The sequence below is a fragment of the Rhinoraja longicauda genome, chromosome 9, assembly GCF_053455715.1.
Source record: "Rhinoraja longicauda isolate Sanriku21f chromosome 9, sRhiLon1.1, whole genome shotgun sequence".
Lineage (NCBI taxonomy): Eukaryota > Metazoa > Chordata > Chondrichthyes > Rajiformes > Arhynchobatidae > Rhinoraja > Rhinoraja longicauda.
The window spans coordinates 35,136,695-35,160,968 of NC_135961.1; the positions used below are offsets into that span (position 1 = coordinate 35,136,695).

The following is a 24,274-nucleotide window of genomic DNA, read 5'->3' on the forward strand; positions in this document are numbered from 1 at the left end:
TCCAATTTGCATACTCTGGTAAGAGAGGGGGCCCAGGACAGAAAAGTCAGTTTGGGAATGGGAAGGGGAGTTAAAATGGCTAGCCACCGGGAGATTAAGTAGGTCTTGGCAGACCAAACGCAAGTGTTTGGCAAAATGGTCGCTGAGTCTACACTTGGTCTCGCCGATGTACATAAGGCTACATTGGAAACACTGGATAAAGTAGATGAGGTGCATGTGAATCTCACATGGAAGGACTGTTGGCTGGAGGTGAGGGAGGAGGTATAGGGGGACAGGTGTTACATCTCATCGGTTGCACGGGAAAATACCTGGGGAGGGGGTGGTTTGGGTGGGAAGGAATGAGTTAACCAAGCAGTTGTGGATGCAGTGGTCTCTGCAATCCATCTATGATAGCAGGGGAGAAACCACATTTACAAAAGAAAGAGGACATCTTAGATGGGTGGAGGAGGGTGTTAGTTGAGGGACATTGATTGGGTGTCTGTTCATGGAAGAACTGGAGGTGCATGAGACCGTCTAGGTGGGGGATGGAGGTGTCACCTACCATCAATATATGTGTAAATTTCTACATGAAAAAAGGCACTCGTTTCACTCCCAGGTCTGTTCTGTCTGTAACTAATACAGTGATCAAAGTTGGACATAAGGAATAAAAATTTGGAAATATTCAGTGTGTCACCCTATGGCGCAGCTAATAGAGCTGCTGGCTTGCAGTTCCTTGGATTCAATCTTGTCTATGCAGAGTTTTTACATTTTCCTTTTAACTACATGGATTTCGTCTGTGTGCTCTGATTTGTTCTCACATTTTATAGGTGGGTTAATTAGCCATTGTAAATTGCTCCCAGAGTGTAGGTGAATGGTAGAATCTGGGGCAGGGAGTTGATGGGAATGTGTGGAGAATAGATATGGAATTACTGTAGGTATAATGTAAATGGGTGTGAGTTGGTCAGATTGTAATGAATGGACTGAAAAGGCTGTTCTGTATGACTATGAGCCCACAATGTTTTAACAATTAGTATTTCTAGCATCTTCTACCTGTATTTCATATTTCCAGTAAACATACTATTTTGTTTCAAATATATTGTTGTCATATTGTCCTGAAATTTCTTTGCCCTGAATCCTTTCATCAGGAGATCGCCTAACATATCCAGGTGCAGTTAGCAGACAACTTTGTGACAGATAACTAATGTGCTCTTAAACTGATAATCAACTTGCCAAAATGGTTAGGGATCAGAGCATTTCTAATAGCATGCAGTCATGGTAGGTAAATGGGATTAGGATAAAATAAAACAGTTAAACTCGACTTGAATAAACATGCCTGAGAGTAAGATGGTTCTCTTTCTGCTACGTTCCTATTCTGTGTAATATACATCTCTACTCCAGAAATGTCTAAATTTTAAGTGGATGACAATGAGACAGTGGTACAAAGAAAGGAAAATACATACTCCAGTTTAGCAGGAGTATGAGCTCCTAAGAGTAATCACAGCCACAAAACCCACCTGAAGCTTATATGACAGTAAGTTGCTGCACCTTTATCTCCTTCCTTGCCAATTGTCAGAAGTGATTTTCCTTTGAACCATAAGCTACTGTAGAACAGGAATGCTGAGCAAGCATTTGTTGTTTCAACAGGATTTTACCAGTATTTGTTAACTGTGCATAGAAACTCTCACAGAATCCATATCTCAATTACTTACAATCATATCTGTTATCATTGAACTGTGCTTCGTTCATGTGTTTTATCATGGCTATTTCCTACAATTCAATTACATTTTGCCCTGTGTCACTATTTGGAAAATAATAGAAAATTTGACTCATTAATATAGCTGCAAGAGAAGGCCATTTAACTCTCAGGCCTGTTAATTCAATGAGATTATGTGTTTTATATTTTAGCCCTAGTTATCTAATGATTTCACGCCTTATAAATGCTCTGGTGCTTGACTGTTTATGGCAAATTTGATTAACTATCAATTTAGCATTGATTGCAGGAGAAATCCTTTGCATTGCTTTGAGTTGATTCAATCTCTCTTCAAAGAGTAGCAGTGGTCTGGACAGGACTGCTGGGTTTTACCTGGTTAAGTGGAAGCAAATCTAGGACCTCCTTGTATATATAGTCAAATATGGAAGTCCAGAATTACTAAGCAGCATCTTTCAAGATCTTCCACAGCAGGACTTCCCATATAATCCAGTGGCAAAGCACAATTTTATGGGAATTCCCCAGCGTTTATAGTGATGAATTGGCTCTTGGATCCAGGATTAGACATACTTAAAAGCAAAAAATTGTGCCAGTTCTTATTCTAAATTACAAATTGGACTTGGATTAAGATTTGCACCTCCATTGATATAATGGATAATTAGGTTTAGGTTTATTATTGTCATGTGTACCGAAGTACAGTGAAACGCTTTCTTTTGCCTGCGATCCAATCAGATCAGCTAATACTATACATAAATACAATCATCAAGCTCAAACACATTAGCTAGAGCAAAGAGGAATATACAGTGTACGGAATATTGTTTCAGCATTGCAGTACACCTGTTCCATAGATAAAGTCCAATCTCCGTAATGAGGTAGAGGTGAATTGGACAGTACCTTAGGTTATGGTAGGATTGTTCAGAAGTCTGATAACAGAAGGGAAGAAGCTGTTCTTGAGACTGGTGGTGCACACTTTTAAGTTTCTGTATCTTCTGCCTGAAGGGAGAGGGAAGAAGGAATGACTGGGATGGGGGCGTCTTTGATTATTTAGGCTACTTTTCTGAGGCATTGTGAAGTCTAGATGGAGTTAATGCTGGGGAGTCTGGTCTGTATGATGGAATGGGCTACATCCACAACTCTCTGCAATTTCTTGCAGTCTCGATTAGATTTTTTCCCAAGCCAGACCATCAGGTTGATGCAACATGACATTATGCTTTCTCAGGTGCATCTGTAGAAGTGTGTAAGAGACATTGGAGACATGCCAAATTTTCTCAGCCTCTGCTTCTTTGGTATATTGAGGAAATTGTGGGGCTATAGAGTAGGGAAAATGTGTTTCATTTTAATTATTTCGTTTACATTTAATGCTTTTAGTTATCTAAAAGTGTATTTTTAGTGTTTTGGTTCATTTTATCTTTTAAAACAATTCAACAATTTACAGTTGGGCACCTACGAGTGCTGCTGCCTCCCCGTCCTGGATTCAATACTGATCTCCAATTTGAAGTGTGCACATTCTCCTAGTGACCATATAGATTTCTTCCAACCTTCCTGCTTTCATAGAAACATAGAAAATAGGTGCAGGAGTAGGCCATCCGGCCCTTCGAGCCTGCACCGCCATTCAATATGATCATGGCTGATCATCCAACTCAGTATCCCGTACCTGCCTTCTCTCCATACCCCCTGATCCCTTTAGCCACAAGTGCCACATCTAACTCCCTCTTAAATATAGCCAATGAACTGGCCTCAACTACCTTCTGTGGCAGAGAATTCCACAGATTCACCACTCTCTGTGTGAAAAAAAACTCTCATCTCGGTCCTAAAAGACTTCCCCCTTATCCTTAAACTGTGACCCCTTGTTCTGGACTTCCCCAACATCGGGAACAATCTTCCTGCATCTAGACTGTCTAACCCCTTAAGAATTTTGTACGTTTCTATAAGATCCCCCCTCAATCTTCTAAATTCCAGCGAGTACAAGCCGAGTCTATCCAGTCTTTCTTCATATGAAAGTCCTGCCATCCCAGGAATCAATCTGGTGAACCTTCTCTGTACTCCCTCTATGGCAAGAATGTATTTCCTCAGATTAGGAGACCAAAACTGTACGCAATACTCCAGGTGTGGTCTCACCAATGCCCTGTACAATGTCCTTCCACATCCTAAAGACATTCAATTTTCTAGGTTAGTTGCATACCCCAATTGCCCCAAGTATGTAGATGAGTGGTAGGGGGATGGAGTAAACGTGGGGAGAATAAAATGGGATTGTTGTAAATGGGTGCTTAATGATCAGCATAGACTCAGTGGATTAAAAGGCAATCTGAATGACTCTCTGAATAGTTTCAGAGACGTAAACAACCAGCAAAGCTGAGGGTGAAGCTTTGCTTGTGATTAACAGTATAAGGTGTATTTTCCTCAGTATACCATTGGATATTCTTTACCATTTGAACTTTGCTGTTGAACCCTAGCATTTTGAGGTCAGCAAAATAATGCTGTCTACATTTGGACGAAGTTAGTATGATAATGTCAATAGGATAACTATGGGACACAAGTGCTGGAGTAACTCAGTGGGTCAGGCAGCATCTCTGGAGAAAAAGGATGGGTGATGTTTTGGGTCAAGATCTTTCTTCAGATTGATATGAGTCAGATTGTCAGTCTGAAGGGTCTTCACCCGAAATGTCACCAATCCATGTTCACCAGAGATGCTGCATGACCTGGTGAGTTACTCTAGCATTTGTATCCTTTTGTGTATTAAACAGCATCTGCAGTTATTTTTTTCTACAGGATAACTATATGGGCAGATTGAAGTGGGCTGGCCAGTGCCAGTGAGAGCTGGCCAGTGGGGAGTGCAGAGGAGAAAAATATTTTTTTCTAAGCTTATTCATCATCAGGAGTCCAGTTTTGTAAGGGGTCAAGAAGAGTTCACTAGCCCAGGAGTAGGCAGAATAGTGGGAGAGAGCAGGACATGAAGTCTCTTTTGATCTTCATACCGTTGCCTCAATACTCAGCAAATTCACTGTCAGTCTGGTAGGAAGCTGTGGGATTTTGATATCAGGTGGCTGCAACCAGGGACTATAGGAATGTTCTCCAGACCTGAGTGGTACAGACTTGCAGTTAGAAGATTCTGTAAACAAATGGGAATGGGAAGTGGTCAGTTAATTTTTTAAAGGCACAGGGGATCACCTCCGCCCTTCCGATCCAGCAGAAGTGAGAACATTAGTTTTAAAGACCCACATTTACCTCTTCTAGACAGTTAGATCATACAACAATTAGGTTTGCAACACTATAGAGGTACGTACAAGGTGTGGTGGGCGATTATGGCTGTAGGTGTTGGCTGATTAAAGTTTTGGAAACTAGTAACGAACCTCATATTGGCAGAGGTTTAAAGTCTAGGTACCATCGGGATTTATCTGTCTGCAGTTGCATGTGAAGTTGGATTTCTGCTTCTGGCAGTCAAGGAGGTAGGCTATTTTTACATGACTGGCATCATGATGAATACCTGAACTTTCTGTGGCTGTCTGAGCGTGGCATTTTCCTATAATTGACCATGAGGTGTTTCTTGAGGATTTATGTTTGCCCTTGAACTCCTACTGTTAAGCTACTATGTTGAATGTTAGTGGGTTAATGGCATTGAGCAATTCCACAAGGACATTTTGACAGCTTTAAATTTGAAAGCCTGGGTTCAGGTAGAAGTTTTCTGTTATTCAGATTCTTTACCATTCTGTGGAGCTGAGATGTCACACAGGATCAGTAGCCATTCATTTGATTTAATTTTAAAGATAGTTCTTTTGAGAACATCATGTTGATAGCTTACCACCTTCATATAGGCACATCCAAGCCTAACAATATGAAGTTCTCAACAATAGTCCAAGGGTTATGGTCTTGAATATCTTCCAATTGCTACCCAGGATGTTACCACATGACTTTGGACAACTTTGCATCTTCTATTTTAAGGTTAAACATTAATATTCTGTGGTTATTACTCCTATTTAATTTACCAACACTTAATTCCTCAAATAGATTTATGTTGTTTCCAATAAGCAGAGCCTCTCTCCTCACAGAATTACAAACTCAATGATTGATGAAGGAGTCCTACATCGGTTAGGATCTTCATTTTATTTTCTCCATCTCTGAAAGGGAGAATGACAGTACATTTGAATGGAGGGGAAAATTTTAAAGGACTACAATTGTTTGCAATTATAGTCGACATGGGGAATACTTGGACTGGAGTTTACTGGAGAGAGTTCAAGGGAACAGTTGGTGTCTCTAATTCAAATTCTTTGTAAAGACTGTTGAAAGGAGTGTGAGGTAATGAAGCTGTGAAGCTGTATAATGTATCAGTAGTACAATTACTAGCCCTTTCTCTATAATACCTTCTTATTAGATATTTTGGAATGTATTTTATATAGTATTTTGAAATTAGCTTTGGAATGGAACACTTACTCATCTTTTTCATCTTTCAGTGTTTGTAAAAGTAGCTTACAGTTGAAAAATGGCAGCATCTTTTAATAGTGTCAAACCAGCAGAATGATCTGGATCTGAGGCAATGAACATATTTGGCTTCTACCAAAGTGAGGGTTTAGGCCTAACAGCTTGTATACTTTACCTTCAGGGCAGTGAATTAAAACCTCTTCTCAAAACAATGTTCCTTGAACATGAGGCACAAAGGTTAATTTGTTTACATCACAACATTGCACAATTTATACTCCATTTAAAGCTTGCTTTAATTTTTCTTAAATAGTACTCTCAGTCCAGTGCTAGAAGAGTAATGTATGTACCTGTGTACATTTTACCATTGTTAGGGCTTCCACATGTGTAATTATGTGTGTAAACTGTCAAGTAGTTCAGAGTTTAATACTTTGGATTAATTCCCACGAGGACTAGTTCAAAACAGTTCAGCTATTATTTACTAGTATTATATATTGTGCATGGATATGTCTGTTTTCTCTATTATGTGGCTGGCATGGAAGTGACAACATCCAAAAAATAGTATGAAGCAAAACTATAGAGTGAGGGAAGCTGAGAAAGATACAGATCAAGGAAGAAGACAAATACATGGACAGAACAAGTTTTGCAAAATACACAATGATGGAGGAAAATTAAAATGGAAATATGTTTCAATTAAAGAATTTAAGGTCTCATCTCTTCAGAAAATATTTCCTAACAGCTTGAATTCACCAATTAACAAGACTAATTGGCCACTGTAAATTACCTCTAATGTGTAGATATGTGATAAAATGTAGTAGTTAATGGGAATGTGGAGGAATAAAATGGACTTGGATAGGATTGATGTAAAAACGGGTTTCTGATGGTCAGCATAGACTTGGTCGGCTGAAAGGTTTGTTTCCGTGCTGTACTTTCCATGACTATAATTTCCTCCATATATATTTAGCTAAAATCAGCATACATTTCAAATAAAAACTGTACCTTTGCGAATTATCTTTGTGTAGCTAAATGTAATATTTACCTTGTGGGTGAAGAAAATGAATCTACACACAGTTGGGATCAAGTGAATCTTTTGGGGAATATAGAGGGTTTAGGAGTGCACTTAAAAGGGAAATCAGGAGGACCAAAAGGGGACATAAGATAGCTTTGGCAGATAAGATGCCAGCAAAACTGGTCGATCTGAATGTTGGGTTTTGCTTGAAGAGATTGTTTCTGACAATCTACTTTTTTCACAAACTTTATGAAACTATGTGGTATCAAACATATTCTCATACTTTCTTGTTATCAGGCTTCAAATGGAGAAGCCAAGAGATCAGTTTGAATGGTTATGCTGTGAAGAAGCAAGAATATTCAAAGCTCAGCATTAAACGATGTTTGGCCAATTTTTTGCCGAAATACAGAACAATTCTTGCAGAAATCTTAACAAGGTGGGGATTTTGAATACACGAGCCTTGTTGAACTAAATTTGGTTTAAAGAATTAAACGGAAACATTTAAGTAAAAAATAACACTTCAATGTCATTTGAAAATAATTCAGTTTCAAATAAAGTCATCGAAGTCATGAAAGTGGGGCATATAAGCAATGTCAGAGGTTTGTGGATTCAAGAAAAACAATTGAAATTGGTGACAAAATCTAAAAATCCTTGAGAGTTTCCTTAACAATTCCAGCAGAATACTTGTTATCTCCATTTGAAGCCAGATGATAATTGATGTTAGCAATTAACCAAGCATGGACATTGAACCACTCAGAGAGTCATACAGTACAGAAAAAGGCCCTTCTACCCAACAAGACCACACCAATTTATCATCAAGCATCAATTTGCATTATTCCTGCAGTCATTTCATTTTATTCTCCCCACAGTCCCATAAACCCATCTTCATTCTAACACTCATTTACATGCTAGAGACAATATACAGAGTCCGGTTAATCTATTGATCTGCATATCTTTTGGAATGTGTGGGGAAACAGGAGGGAGAAAGTACAAACTCCTCACAGACAGCACTGGAGGTTTGGATCAAACCTGGTTTGCTGGATCTCTGAGGCAGCAGATATAGTCAATTAAAAAATGGTGTCCATGTTTGATCTGGAATAAACCTAAGGAAGTAAAATGCAAATACAAAAAAATCTGCTGAAGACTCAATCTTCTTAACCTTATGTAAATACAAATTCGGAAATGAATAGTCCAAATATTGATTTAACGTCATACCCTCTGGTGGATCAGGAAGACATTGATGTTTAAGAACATTCTACAGTACTCCCTCCTCTGTGCTACCTCATCTCAGTACTATCTGCTGGTCCTCTCCTATCCTAATGAATAGTTCCAGATTGCTAGGCCCTGATGTAACCCCCTCCATGGCAATATAAGGTAATATTCTTATTAGCTGAGGTTCCAGTAGATTAATTTGATTACCTAGGTTACATTTGTCTTGCACATGGCAGACAGATCAAACCAAGGCAAATCTCTCCAATTCCCGTACAAAGGACAAAAAAGAACAAGATGAAAATCTTCTTAGATAACTGTAAGTATTCTTTGTGAAATATGTTTGATGACTATAATGAAAAACTGATTGGAATGTAACAATATTGGCAGTTTTAAATTTAGCCTGAGTCACCGATGGAGCTTTATTTTGCTCCATCTGATAAATATAACATCGGGTCAAAAATAATTAATTAATGCACTGGCTTAAAATGGCAAGTGTCTATTCCCTAGAGCTCATTCCTTATTTGAGTAAAGATATAAAGTAAGAACATAAGCAAGGTACTCTTCATTCCCACTTTCCTACATTACTTGCTCTTGAGAAAACATTGGTAACACCATGACTTGTGTGACTTATAAAAATAATGTAATCATTTACTGCTGCCCTGCCTGACGAATTCTGGAACATCAATTTAGTTTGGATGAGACCATCCTAAATCATTATGAAAATTAAGATACTGCTAATATAGCCAAAAATCCTCTAGATATTTATGAATATTATATAATTTGTAACAATATTTTTATAACCTACAGCGCATAGTTTTTTGCGCCATATGTTTTGATATTGTAAAAATGACACAGTATTTGAGGAGTTAACCAATTGTTTGCGTTCTACAGATAATTAATAAAGTCAGGCAAACGCATTTCTTCACAGCTCATGTTCCTCACTTCAAAGATTTTGACATGTGGAAACATGTAAAGCGAAACCTTTCAACTGCAACAAGTTAATCCAAAGAGTGCAGTTAGAACACGAGTAAAACTAGAAATACTTTTCTTTTCCTTTTATGACATTCATACAACCAATTGATGGCAAGGAATATGTTTCATGATCAAAGATTATGTAGTTTCTTCTTATCTCTAGTCTTCATCCTGGCACTAACCCTACAAGATCCTGCAACATTTATGTTACAGTTTCCTTTCTTAATACTTTCCTAAAATGTGGATTTGTATTGGTGTCGAATGTAGGCACCCACATCTATTGAAAAAATTGTTCACATGTTAGATAAAGAGTGGTTTAGCCATCACTATGATGTCCTTTCTGCTGACATCGGTAATACGTAAGTAATAGACACTTAGGCAAGCTACTGCAGGGTGACGCATCATGAAACGCATAGACCAATAATGTTCATATGCACAGAAGGCAAAGAGGGCAAGATTTGTGGGGGAAAATAATGCACCAGCAAACACCTTGAATATACAAGGAAAGTGACCAACAATCTCATGAAAAATAATTTAGCAATGATATAAAAGTTTATTTATTTGCCTTGGTGTACAATGTACCCCAGGGGACTTTTCAGAGAAAGACAGGATCTGGCACTGAGTTATTTTGCAAGCATTATTGAAAATAGCTCTACCATTCTGTAAACTATAAATATCAATGTTACAACAGACCAAAATAGTTGATGAATTGCCAATCTTTACATAGAAGATATTCATAAATAAATATTAAAATCAAAAAATGCTAGAAACACTGCAGGTTAAGCAGCATCAGTGGAAACAGAAACATATTTTGCTTATCAGATCATTGCACTCATTGAAGTACAGGCCATACCGGGTTAAAAAGGGGTTCAATTTTTCCAGTGTTCTCACATGGTATAAGGTTTGGTAATAGAATGTAACTTACAGTGGTGGCTTTTTTAATCATGTTGTATCAGATGAAAGTAGGATTACTTTATGCTTCTTATGTATGTCATGAAAAATAATTGGTTTATTGGCTTAAAATCATGCCATCCACTAGCGGCTTCTGCAAAGGAATTAAATAAACTTTTATAATATTTAATTCAAACCGCGATCTGTTTCAGTTGGTGACACTTTTGTGCCATCTTCTAATTGAAGATGATATCTAAATCTCGCATCTAAACATCAATGCTTGCATGATATTCTCAACTTAAATGGCTTACGATTTGCTCATTTATCAACTATTAGACTGCTCACCAATTTCTATATTTCCCAGATCACTCATTTTTAGAGGGTACAATCTCATTGTGATTATGAAAAGTTATTGAGCAGCATTACGGAAGTTCTTAAATTCTCAGTATATCTGAAGATTGATAACAATTTTGTTATCAAAATTAGAGAAATCAATAAAGAATGACAACAGAACAAAAAATTGGCGATGTTAGGAAACGTGCACGGTTTTGCATATTAACATGCTCAAAGACCTTTTTTTGTGCAGAGGAAAAGCAGTAGTGTACGTTTGGGGCACATAAATAGCAAATATCATTACATGCTGAGGCTCTGAAGCTCTTTTTATGTAAGGTGAATCTGTCATATCGCCAAGGAATATTCTCTTCAGTTGAATCATTCATCGCAGAAAACTTTAAGCAGAAGTTATAGCAGATAACAATACTATTGTAATGCAAGCCAAAGTACATAGTGCAACCTATACAAAGTTCATAGTACTTTGATGCTGAGGTAAGGTTGTGGTTAGGGTTGTACACAACGGTTCAAGAACCTGATGTGTGATGGGGAGATGATGTTCTTGAACCTGGAGGTCCCCGTTCTAAAAATCCTGTACCTCCTTCCTGACAGTAGCAGTGAGATGATGGTAGCGCTTTATTGTATTATTGTTTATTGTATATTTATTAGTTGTGTTATCCCGTTAATGTGCTTACAAAGCTGTCACCGGGAAGAATTCCATTCTCCTGTTTGTAAATTGATTGCCATGCTTCCTACTTTATAATTTGGAATACACTTCAGAAATACCTTATTGCATGTAAAGTGCTGTGGGTTGTTCTGAAAGGGATGTGAAATGTGTAGAATATTTATAACCTTCATTTCAAGTCTTATTCACTGACTTTGCTATTTTTTTAAAAAAAATCAAAATAAACTTTATTCAGGATAAGAAATAAGAAATTGCAAGAACTGTGCAAATTTCTTCCGACATTCTCCATGGCTGCACATACATCTGTTAGTGTTATATTTTGTAGTGTTTCAAAAAACCATAACTATACCCTTGCCACTCATGTGGCCCCCTGGGGTGAGATCCCTTCCTTTGTTTGAGGGGTGTCTCCACCACACCCTGCCCCCCAATGTGCAGCAGCGGAAGAAACCGAGATTGTGGTCCTCCCCCGCAGAACCTTGGTGTTGGCTGCACCGAGCTTCAGTGCGTCTCTCAGCACGTGCTCCTGCAGTCTGTAGAGTGGGCCAGTCGGCCACATTCCCTGACGGACATCTCACTCTGCTGGGAGGTTAACAAGGTTCGGGCCAACCAAAGAGTGTCTTTCATCATTGATGACCTTCCAGCAGCACTTGATGTCCGTCTCCGACTGTGTCCCTGAGAACAGTCCATAAATCAGAGAGTCCTCTGTTACGGAATTGTTCGGGCTAAGTCTCCACATCCTTATGACTTACACTACCTTCTGATTCTATAAACTGGTGTAATGAATCAATTCTGATGTTCCACCTAAAATATATTTCTTGTCAGGGTGACTGGCCTTGAATTACAACCGTTGCAGGTCCAATCTTTGTGTCCTTTATTTATTCATTTAGAAAGTGATAACTCCTGATGAGGCAAAATCGTGATTCAGAAGTTTTTAACTGTATGCATACTAAACTGAGATGCTGCACAGAAGTGTCCAAATCCCATGGTAGCTGCGCTTATCCTGTTGTTAGCACACTATTCACTGTACACTCTCAAATGACTTGCCCTGAAGGCTTAATTCTTCACTCCATCAGACAGCAGAGTACAACATCAATCATCAAGCAGATTTACAGAATAACTCTGTGGAACAGTTCCATACACATTAACAACTTTCCAATTTCAGAAAATGAAACATCAAACCATCAGTATTGCCTTAGGGTGAGCATTAATCATACTGCCTTTTTACAAACTCCAAAACCCTTATATAAAAATGAAGCAACAGATCATTAGGCCAAGGAGCAAAAATATATTTGTGGACACAAGGAACTGCAGATGCTGGTTTCCAGAAAAAGACAAAAGTGCTGGAGTAATACAGTGGGTCAGACAACATTTCTGGAGTACATGGATAAGCTTCATTTCAGGTCGGGACCCTTCTTCAGACTGACTGTAGGAGTGAGTGAGAAATTTGAAAGAGAGGTGAGGATAGAACAGTGGGCAAGTGATAGGTTGATACATGTGGGTGGGGGTTTGATCGGCAGAAGAAAGGACAAAGCCATTTAGTTAAAAATATATTTGTATTAATTTTATGGTCATTGCTGAGTTTAGTTTAGCGATTCAGCGCGGAAACAGGCTCTTCGGCCCACTGAGTCCACGCAGACTAGTGATCCCCACACTTTGACACTATCCTAGACACACCAGGGACAATTTACACTTATACAAAACCAATTTACCTACAAAGCTGTACGACTTTGGAGTGTGGGAGGAAACCGAAGATCTTGGAGAAAACCCATGTGGTCACGGGGAAAATGTACAAACTCCGTACAGACAGCACCCGTAGTCGGGATCGAACTCGAGTCTCCGGCGCTGACAGCACTGTAAGGCAGCAACTCCACAGCTGCGCCACCATGCCACCCTTAATTGTTTTAATGCAAATGCAGTCCCCCACTACCACAAATCTTACAGTGGAGTATCCCGCATTTGGGGACATCGCAGGCGTCAGCACACCTGAAGAGCAATGGGATAGCCTCGTCCTGGGAGAACCGCCTTTCTGATCATGGTCTCTTCCCTGCCAAGCAAGTATTGGTTCAGACTTTGGAGATACAGCACAGAAACAGGCCATTCGGCCCACCGCATCCGCACTGACCAGTGATCCCCATATGCTAGCACTATCCTACACACTAGGGACAATTTATAAGTTTACCAAAGCTAATTAACCTACAAAATGAGTGTCTGAAAATATAATGTGAGGACAACCATTTGTTGAGAGTAATTTAGAGGCCTTACTGTATGCAGATTTGCTTGCTGCTCTTTAATTTAATTTGACTCTAATAAATGGGGCTCAGAAGATAATTTTGAAAGATCCGATGAATTTTAAAGTAGACTTTTGAGCTCAACATTATGTTATATCATAGTTTACAAGAAGTTATGATGAAAGCAAAACAAGTCAAATATAAAGTTGGTCAGTACTCTACAACTGCAAGGAGAAAATCTCATGGTATTTAAACGTAAAGCCAAATAATAAAGACTAACATTTTATATTCTGGTGTTGCAATGGACACAATCGTTCAATGTTATACAGTAAATAGGATTGATCAGAAATCCGAATGCCCCATAACCAATGGTAAATACAGGCAATGTGCAATCATATTTAAAGAAGCAATCATATATTCATCTCGAAAAATGTTAACTACGCTACATAATAATAGACAATAAGATGACAAATGAGAGTGTGCGGAGCTCCTTCAGAGAAGTCCAAGCAGTGGAGGTAATGACTCACCGTAGTGTTGGTCTGTTGTTGGGTCATGGTATGGTTTGATGTGAAATATAATGATCAGTCACATCAAGGATAGATCAAAAGTAGGCAATTTGCACCGGTTCCTGTTTCCCTGCAGTATACCTCAATGACCCCATCGTTCCATAACAGATGTTCTTATATTTCTTAATGATAGTTATTTAAATTATTTTTTAACTTTTCTCCTTTTCTATTGCTTCCTAAATCAGATTCCAGCCTGACTTGGTCAGATGTTCTACCTTCGTACTATGACCAATGTTACTGAATTACAATCAATAAAACATATGTCTGTTGGTTCGAAGGAATCCTTTCTGTATCATGTCCTATCCCTACTTCTGTATGAAGGTCTCGTTCGCTTCACTACTTTCTATAAATGATATGTGAGTGTCTGGGATTAATAGCAAGTTTAAGCATAATTCCAACACGTTGCCTTGAAGAAAAGTTTGCAAATGTGTGTGCTTACTTTGTTACAACGTTCATAGTTATGTTGTCTTGCATTTATGACATTCGTTTTCATTGACGTTTGCTACTTTATTTTTTAACAGAGGTTGCCCGAGTTGCTGTTGAGGACACTGATCCCAGCGTCCCTTCAGAAAAGGTACGGCTAATGTACACTTAGTGAACCTTTTCAGAACTTGCTAATTTATTATATATGGATCGTGCTGAATTCTGCTTAATGCACTTAATTGATGTTGAATGATCATGTTTAGTAATGCTTGTGAAATAACAAGCATCCTTCTGGATGAATGAAATTTGCACCAAATATATCAATCCCATTCACAAATCCTGAAGCCTCCAAATTCAGGGGAATGACCATGTTTACCCACATCATAGAACCATATCGAGCTATATATGGTGGACACAGGGCCTTGAAATTATGTCTAGCACTTACTCCTTGCACTTAGGGAATTTATAGATTGAGGTGTATAGAACTTATGTTCTTGAAATATTTTCTTTCACAGGCTATGTTGCATATTTGCAATTTTGAGCACTGTACCAAGTTCATATTGCGACAGTCAAGTTATTAATAACTTGACCAAGTGGACCCGTTGGGCCCAAACTTCTCCTGTATTGGTGCAGCACCCTCTCCTCCCCCACTCGCCCCTCTCCCTCCCTCCCTCCCTCCCTCCCTCCCTCCCTCCCTCCCTCCCTCCCTCCCTCCCTCCCTCCCTCCCTCCCTCCCTCCCTCCCTCCCTCCCTCCCTCCCTCCCTCCCTCCCTCCCTCCCTCCCTCCCTCCCTCCCTCCCTCCCTCCCTCCCTCCCTCCCTCCCTCCCTCCCTCCCTCCCTCCCTCCCTCCCTCCCTCCCTCCCTCCCTCCCTCCCTCCCTCCCTCCCTCCCTCCCTCCCTCCCTCCCTCCCTCCCTCCCTCCCTCCCTCCCTCCCTCCCTCCCTCCCTCCCTCCCTCCCTCCCTCCCTCCCTCCCTCCCTCCCTCCCTCCCTCCCTCCCTCTCTCTCTCTCTCTCTCCCTCCCCCTCCCCCTCCCTCCCTCCACCCCCTCCCTCCCTCCACCCCCTCCCTCCTCCCTCCCCACCCCCCCACCCTCCCTCCCTCCACCCCCTCCCTCCCTCCACCCCCTCCCTCCTCCCTCCCCTCCCCCCCACCCTCCCTCCCCTTCCCTTTCCCACCCCCCCACTCCATCCCCCTCAACCCCCCTTATCCTCCTCTCCCCCTCCCTCCCTCCCACCCCCTCCCTTCCTCGGAGATAGATTTAAACTTAAAAATGTTAATAACTTTAAAAATATAGCACCGATTTGAATGAAACATCTCCCATTAACACCAAAGGGACGACGGAGAGTAAGGTGGGCCTAAAATTGTTGCGCTATTGTGTCGTTTTGGCTGTAGTTCAAGAACACACAAACAACCAAACGAGAGTTTTAGTATATAGACTAGACCAAGTGGACCCGTTGGGCCCAAACCTCTCCTGCATTGGTGCAACACCCCCTCCTCCCCTCCCCCTCTTCCCCTTCCCTCCACCCCTCTCCCTCTCTCCCTCCCCCTTCCACCCCCTTCCTCCCCACCCCCCACCTCCCCCTCCCTCACCCCCACCCTCCCCCCTTCACCCATCCCCCCCTCCCCTTTTGCCCCCTCCCTATCCACCTCCCCCCATCCCTACCCCCTCTCCAAACCCCCCTCCTCCCCCTCCACCCTTCCCCTCGCTCCCCCTACGCCCTCCCTCCATCCCCTTCACCCCTCCCCCAATCCCCCCCTCCCTCCTCCCCTCCCCTCGCTCCCCCCTCAGCCCAACTGTGGAGCAAGGGGGGATAAGGGAAAAGCAGTGACCTCGGCCCCATTTCTCCTGCGGGCCTCGCGGAGCCAAAGGATCTCCTGCAGCTCGGCTGCAATCTGTGGCGATGGCATGGGCCCGTTGCCGGGCGGGTAGTGTCTCCCGGGGCCGTGGGTGGGCAAGAGTGGACAGGGAGAAGGCACTGACCTCGGCCCCATTTCTTCTGCGGGCCGGGCGTGAAGCCGAAGTGTCTCCTGCAGCTTGGCTGTGATCGGCGGGGTCAGCCATCTTGTTAGACCCTCTGCCGCAGCCTCTGCCGTGCGCTGCACCATGGGAGGAAGGTCAGGCGCGGGGCACTCCGGGACGGACGCCGGTCCTCCTGCTGGCCCTCCAGGGGAGGTGGGGGAGGAGCACATTTATTAAAATTTATTAGATAAATTGTTTTAAAAAAGTAACAAAAGTGGGTTTATTCCACCCACGGGGGAATGGTGAGTAAGGTGGGCCTAAAATTGTTGCGCTATCATGTACCGTTTTGGTTGTGTCAAGCCCCAAACTATATAATGCACAAACAAACAGAGAGTTTTAGTAATATAATAGACCAAGTGGACCCGTTGGACCCAAACTTCTCCTGCATTGGTGCAGCACCCTCTCCTCCCCCACTCCCCTTTCCCCTCTCCCTCCCTCCTCCCCTCCCTCCACTCCCCCCGTCCCTCTCCCTCCCTTGTCACGCTATTATGTACCATTTTTGCTGTAGTTCAGGAACAAACAAACAAACAAACGAGAGTTTTAGTATATAGATAGATGGCAATGCAAGAAGTGAATACTAATGAAATTCACCTGTAAAATCCTTTGACTGCCACCCTTTTTCATCAATATAGTGTACACTCCTTTTACAGATAGGAAGGTTGCAGATGGGTAGAATTAAATTGCCTTTAATTCATATTTATCCCTCAAAAGAACTTAGTATTTTGATGGTGAGTGCGTTTTGGGCAAATCACATTTTGTTCAATATTTATCAGAAATGTACTCCCTCAGTGAAGAATGTTTTATTCTCTATCACCAGCAATGGGATTAGGGACAAGTCATTTAACCTCTGCGGCTTCTTTGTGCTCTTCAACAGGGTGATGACTGACCCCTGATGCATTCCTATTTTCCTCTATTCATTTCCATGCAACTCATGACTCTATATCATGCATCTTTATATTCTTGCTCCGTTAGCACAAATGACAAATCAACCACCATTTGCGGAAGGAAGTGTCAAACTTATAACACTCTTTGCATGTCGAAAATTATCCTGAACACTTTGGAATTCACAACCTTTTGTTGTTCCAAATCTGTAAAAAGTTTAAATTCTCTATTAAGACTAGTTTGTTTTTACTGCATGTTTGCCTAATCTCTTAATTAATAAAATCTGACACTTTACAACTGCTCCTAAAGCCCTTATAAACAGCCTCGACCACAATATTTAAACCTTTTCTATTTCTTGATTCTACTTATAAATATTTCTGCTGTATCTTCCTTGTTCTATCATCTGTACCTGTTGAAGCAATCAATGATGGCATTCTTTCCCCTTAGCCAGATCCCCTATACGTCCTGTAGACCTTATGATTGAATTAGGATGTTCATCTTCTATCCAAATCTCATTAATGTAAATTATCATACCAACTCAGTTGAATTTGCACCCAAAATTTATTCATTTTTTCTCTACATCCTCCATGCACTTGAAGAATGAAATCTTTTGGGCCACATACAAGTAGCATGTTACTTTGCACTGATAAAACGAATGCAAGGATATGTGCATAGTCACCAATTAACTGAAAGACTAAAAGTATATGTAAAGTAATACATATCTTTCTATATTGACAGATTGAAAAATATCCTATTCAAGCTACAGACTGCAGTGTTTCCATTAAAGGTATCAATATTCTTGACCCAAGAAAATACAGTGGACAGAATTTTTACCTAACGGAATGAAGCAGTTGCAATGTGTTTTATATGGAATAAAAGCTGTCAATTTGTTGTACGGTCAGAGTTTATGGGTGGCACAGTGGTGTAGCTGGTAAACCTCCTGCCTCACGGCACCAGAGAACCAGGTTCGATCCTGACCTCAGGTGCTGTCTTTGTGGAGTTTGTTCGCTCTGTGACTGCTTGGTTTCCTCCAGGTGGTCTGGTTTCCTCCCAATCCCAAAGATGTGCAGGTTTTAAGTAATTGGTTTTGGGAAATTGCCCCTAGTATATAGGGAGTAGAGGTGGCAATTTTACAACTTAGTAAAGCCAATTAACCTACAAACCTGTAATCTGTTAAATAAATACGAGTTGGAATAAATGAATAGTGCCTTGTTAAAGGGACAAAGAAATTTCATATGATTGCAGTAATTAGCTTTTTAAAAGTGCTAATGCAGTTCTGCTTGATTTTCTATCAATGCACATTTGTTGCAGGGACTTTCTTTCATGATGCATCCTTGGGGAAATTACTAATAATGGTCTGTGATGACATTTGAAAGTTTTCCAGTTTCTCTGCGGTAACATGAGCCCTGCATTCCCTGCTTCTCTCATGACGTGAAACTGGAGCAAGAACCTTATACAGAATCTAAATGCAGATCATCTTGAGAACTAACAGAATTCAATTTTTCAAAAGGGAAAGTCAATTGAAATTTTGAAATGTATGCATCATTTGGAATTGCTTTGGAATTGTTGGAATAACCCGAACATCTTTTTTGGAGGTAAAACCTATGTAAAGCTAACATATAGAGATTCTGAGGACACAGTGAAAGAAAGCACATTTATTTTGAACTTTTGTGACTCCAGAAGTGCTTTGTGTAGGTAATGTGGCAGCAAATGTGCTTAGAACAATTATGACAACTAATAAAGTAATAATGGCAAGAAAAGCTATTTTATTGTTCCATGTTGATTGAGTAATAAATGCTGGCAAAGATAACAGGAATAACTTCCCTGTACTTCACCAAAATTATTCCAGTATCTTTCATGTCCTTCTGAAAGGAAAGGCTAAACCTCCATTAATTGTTTCAATGAAAATGACATCATGCCCAACAATGAAGCACTACTTTGTTAATCTGAAATCAACAAAGCAGGCAATGGATTTTCTTTTAAGCGATCATTGATGCTAATATAGAGCTCCATAATACTGAAGAAACATGAGAGCTGCAAAACATTTCTTGCTTTCCTACCTGTGATGAGACATCATTAATTATTTTTCATGAACAGTATTTCTGCTGTTTTCCATTGTGTAGAACTGCATGCATTAACCTGTAAGATGTCACATTATACTGCGGAGTATTGGAGCCCCAAGCTCCACAATGCTCTATCACCATATGGTCTGTTAAGCAGAAAAGTGTAAAATATGGTTCACAAATGTCGTGGTGGTGTCATTAACATGCGTCTGTATTTTGTCAGGATAGGCTTGTCAATAATTATTCACTCCATGTATAATATAACTGAAGTTGGGAGATGTTGAGGGGCTGGGGGGTTGGGGGTGGTGTATTTCATACTGAAGTTATTATAGCTTTTGAATACTGCCACCTATCAGTGTCTACTAAAGCTCAATTAATATTGCTGACAGGTTCTTCAGATCTCCCGGGACAAGATACAGCAACGGTTAACCTGGAGCATTTAATTGCACAGCCTTGGATGACAAGACGGGTAGGGACAAGTTTATCTCTGCTTTATTCCTTTCCTTGGTTATGAGCTTATGTAGAGATTAAGTTTCAAAGTATTCTGCCCTCACTTTAGCCAGCTTGTTGAAAAGATGCTTTAATTTCTCTCCTCTTCCCACAATCTGCCCAAGGGTCTTGTGACAATACTTCCTCCTTCACCCTCTGAAGTGCGATATCAAAATAAGGTGGTTTCAAAGTAATATGAGCAACAAGATGGCAATGTCAGCTCGTGCTGGATATTTTCTGGAACAGCCTGCAGTGCACCTAAAAACACATCTGTGTACAATGTCATAGGAGGAGAAAATGAAAATTGAATGGCAGGTATCTCCTAATCTTTGCATTGAATAGCCTTTGGGAATCCTATCTACTGCCTAGGGCAAGGAATGATTAGGTAAGAAAGTGATTCCACTTTAAGAGGATTGAAAAAGAAAATGGCCCGTGGTAATTATTGTGGAATGTTATTGGTGAATTGTGGTGAATTCTTCCATCTGAGGTACATGCCAATCATAACCAAAGGCAGCTTTCCCATGAGGCAATCGTTAATGCTAATATAGAAATCCAGTATTTTGAAGAAACATAAGAGCTGCAAAACAGTTCTATTAGTTTTCAGATTTTTTTCCCTTCCATTCTTAATCCATACATTCAAAATATTTTGGTATTAACGGCTGTTTATCAACTTTCTTTTTGGCATATTTCTCATCTTCTTCAGTGCAGAGCATCTATTGTGGTCTCAGGCCCAAAATGAACTTCAGAAATTACACAAAATACATTCTGACATTTAGGGCATTTCAGGTGCTTGCCCAGTATAGTACCAATGGATCAGAAATAATTTAATAAAACATGTAATATCTATTCAGTGCAATCTTATCATATGTTTAGTTTTTAATTTGGTTTAGTTTAGAGATACTGTGTGGAAACAGGCCCACCAAGTCCATGCTGACCAACAATCACCCATACACTTGTTCTATGTTCTCCCACTGCTGCACCCTGTACACTAGGGACAATTTACATTAGCCAATTAACCTACAAACCTACACATTCTTGGAGTGTGGGAAGAAACCGGAGCACTCAGAGAAAATGAACGCAGTCACAGGTAGAACATCCAAACTCCGTATTGATGGCACTGGTAGTCAGGATCGAACCCGGTTCTCTGGCACTGTAAGCAGCAATTTTATCTCTTCACCACTGTGCCATTCTTCAGGGATTACTGTTATGAAAAGTGAGATGGGATGTTATTTTTCTGCCAGAATTAAGAGACGGTAGAGGTTATCAGGCTTATAATTTGTTTTGAAAAGATGAATAAAGTTGTAGAATAATACTCAACAGATATATGCCAATTGAGAATTTGAAAAAAAAATTCAAGATGAGTTTTTAAAATCTTTAAAGGTTAGTATGTATATTTAATTGTTTACCCAAATTCTCTGTCACGCCTGGTGTTGTCAAATTATTGAATTATTTTCTAAAATATTGCTTGAAATGGATGATTAGTAAAGACTAGGTGGTGGCATAAACCAGGTGGGTCTCATGGGGAGAGTCATGGCACAAGTAATCTGTATCGTTCTATGATTTTATCACAAAATCTTTCCTTTCATTTTCCATTCACAGTTGCCAGGATGATCAAGTGAAGAATATATTGTATCGTGGTGTAGTTGATGTGGAGTTTGGAGGTGTTCCTTTTGAAATGAATGTTAACTTTAGAATCTTTCCACAATGCCATTAGACTTTATTGTACTGTACTTTAGACTTTCAGGGCTTTAGAGATACCGCGCGGAAACAGGCCCTTTGACCCACCGAATCTATGCCAACCAGTATCACCCCGTATACCAACCAGCACTATCCTACACACTAGGACCAATTGACAATTTTACCAAAGAGAATTAACCTACAATCATGTACATTTTTGGAGTCTGGGAGAAAACCGGAGCACTTGAAGAAAACCCATGCAGTCACATGGAGAACTTACAAACCCTGTACAGACAGCGGCTGAAGTCAGGATTGAACCACGGTTTATGATGCTGTAAAGCAGCAACTCTACCGTTGCCCCAATAGAATGTATGCCCTTATCACTATCATAAATAATGTACCAATCTCCACATAAGCATTTCATACTCCCTTCTACATCATTTTGAATTTGTCGAAATCACAGTGTTCCTTTTGAACATAGAACAATGAACAGTACAGCACAGGAGGAGACACTTCAGTCCACAATGTCCATGCCGAACATGATGCCAAGTTAAACAATTCTACTCTGCCTGCAGGTGATCCATATCCCCAAAATTCCTGCATATCCATGTGTCTGACCAAAAGCCTCTTCAATGCTACTATGGTATCTGTCTCCATCCCCACCCTGGCAGCACATTCCAGGCACCCACCACCCTCTGTGTGAAAAAGACGCCCCGCACATCTCCTTTAAACTTTACCCACCTCACCTTCAAGCTATGTCCTCCAGTCTTTGACATTTGCACCCGAGGACACTTCAACAATCACGCTTTTCACTTTATAACTTTTCACTGAACGAAACATTCCTTTTGTAAATCAAGGAATGCTTGCATTTATTTTACAAGCAGTCAGCAGGTGGCGTCGTGTGATGGCAGCCTCGCCAACAGTGTCTCGTCCTTTTCTTTTTTTGTTATTTTTAGTCTGATAAATGTATGTTTCAGTGTATCTTATGTTTTATACTATGTGTTGGGTGGGGGAAACTTTTTCCTCGACGGAGATGCGACTTTTTCCTTATCGTATCTCCGTCCGCACTGCGGCCTAACATCGTGGAGTTGGCAGTCGCTTTGCTGGGGATCGACTTCGGGAGCTCCAACCGCGGGAGCCTGGACTTAAGATCATGGAGCTTGCGATACTTTTGTCAGGGATCGAATTTGGGAGCTCCAACCACGGAAGCCTTGGTTTGGGATCGATATCGGGAGCTCCAACTGCAGGAGCTGCGACCGTCCCGATCGCGGGAGCTTCGATTGCCCCGATGTGGGAGCTTCGGTCGCCGGCTGCAGGAGCATCCATCGCCCCGACTGCGGATGGTTCGACTGCCCCGATCGCAGGAGAAAAGGAGAGAAGAAGATAATACGTTATTACCTTCCATCACAGTGCGCTGTGGTGGATGTTTATGTTAATTTTTAAGTAGTTGTGTCTTGTTGCTATTTTTGGTATGACTATGGCAAATCAGATTCCTTGTGTGTTTTTACATACTTGGCTAATAAATTAATTGCAATTACAGTTACAATTATATGCAACAATGGTTCAATAGGCAATAGACAATAGGTGCAGGCGTAGGCCATCGGCCCTTCGAGCCAGCACCACCATTCAATGTGATCATGGCTGATCATTCACAATCAGTACCCCGTTCCTGCCTTCTCCCATATCCCCTGACTCCGTTATCTTTAAGAGCTCTATCTAGTTCTCTATTGAAAGCATCCAGAGAATTGGCCTCCCCTGCCTTCTGAGGCAGAGAATTCCACAGATTTACAACTCTGACTGAAAAAGTTTTTTCCTCATCTCCGTTCTAAATGGCCTACCCCTTATTCTTAAACTGTAGCCCCTTGTTCTGGACTCCCCCAACATTGGGAACATGTTTCCTGCCTCTAATATGCCCAATCCCTTAATAATCTTATATGTTTCAATGATCCCCTCCCATCCTTCTAAATTCCAGCGTATGCAAGCCTAGTCACTCCAGTCTTTCAACATATGACAGTCCTCAATAGCAAGAATATCCTTCCTCAAATTTGGAGACCAAAACTGCACACAGTACTCCAGGTGCGGTCTCACTATAGCCCTGTACAACTGCAGAAGGACCTCTTTGCTCCTATACTCTACTCCTCTTGTCATAAAGGCCAACATGCCATTAGTTTTCTTCACTGCCTGCTGTACCTGCATGCTAACTTTAAGTGACTGATGAACAAGGACACCCAGATCTCTTTGTACTTCCCTATTTCCTAACTTGACACCATTCAGATAATAATCTGCCTTCCTGTTCTTTCCACCAAAGTGGATAACCTCACATTTATCCACATTAAACTGCATCTGCCATGCATCTGCCCACTCACACAACCTGTCCAAGTCACCCTGCATCCTCATAGCATCCTCCTCACAGTTCACACTGCCACCCAACTTTGTGTCATCTGCAAATTTGCTAATGTTACTTTTCATCCCTTCATCTAAGTCATTAATGTATATTGTAAATAGCTGCGGTCCCAGCACCGAGCCTTGCGGTACCCCACTAGTCATTGGCTGCCATTCTGAAAGGGACCCGTTAATCCCTACTCTTTGTTTCCTGTCTGCCAACCAATTTTCTATCCATGTCAGCACCCAACCCACAATACCATGTGCTCTAATCTTGCCCACTAATCTCCTATGTGGGACCTTATCAATGACTTTCCGAAAGTCCAGGTACACTACATCCAC

General features: G+C 40.9%; 1 protein-coding gene and 1 non-coding gene across 2 annotated transcripts in view; one reads left to right on the forward strand and one right to left on the reverse strand.

Moving 5' to 3' along the window:
• edaradd (EDAR-associated death domain) overlaps positions 1-24,274 on the forward strand; it is a 36,270-nt gene that overhangs the window by 2,179 nt on the left and 9,817 nt on the right. The window contains exons 2-4 of the mRNA XM_078405856.1: positions 14,515-14,567; positions 18,060-18,108; positions 19,774-19,853. Of these exons, the coding sequence (XP_078261982.1) occupies positions 14,515-14,567; positions 18,060-18,108; positions 19,774-19,853 (182 nt within the window). The remainder of the gene's footprint in view (positions 1-14,514; positions 14,568-18,059; positions 18,109-19,773; positions 19,854-24,274) is intronic.
• LOC144597100 (U1 spliceosomal RNA) lies at positions 13,102-13,258 on the reverse strand. Its single transcript, XR_013547698.1, has one exon. It is a non-coding gene; the product is annotated as a U1 spliceosomal RNA (small nuclear RNA).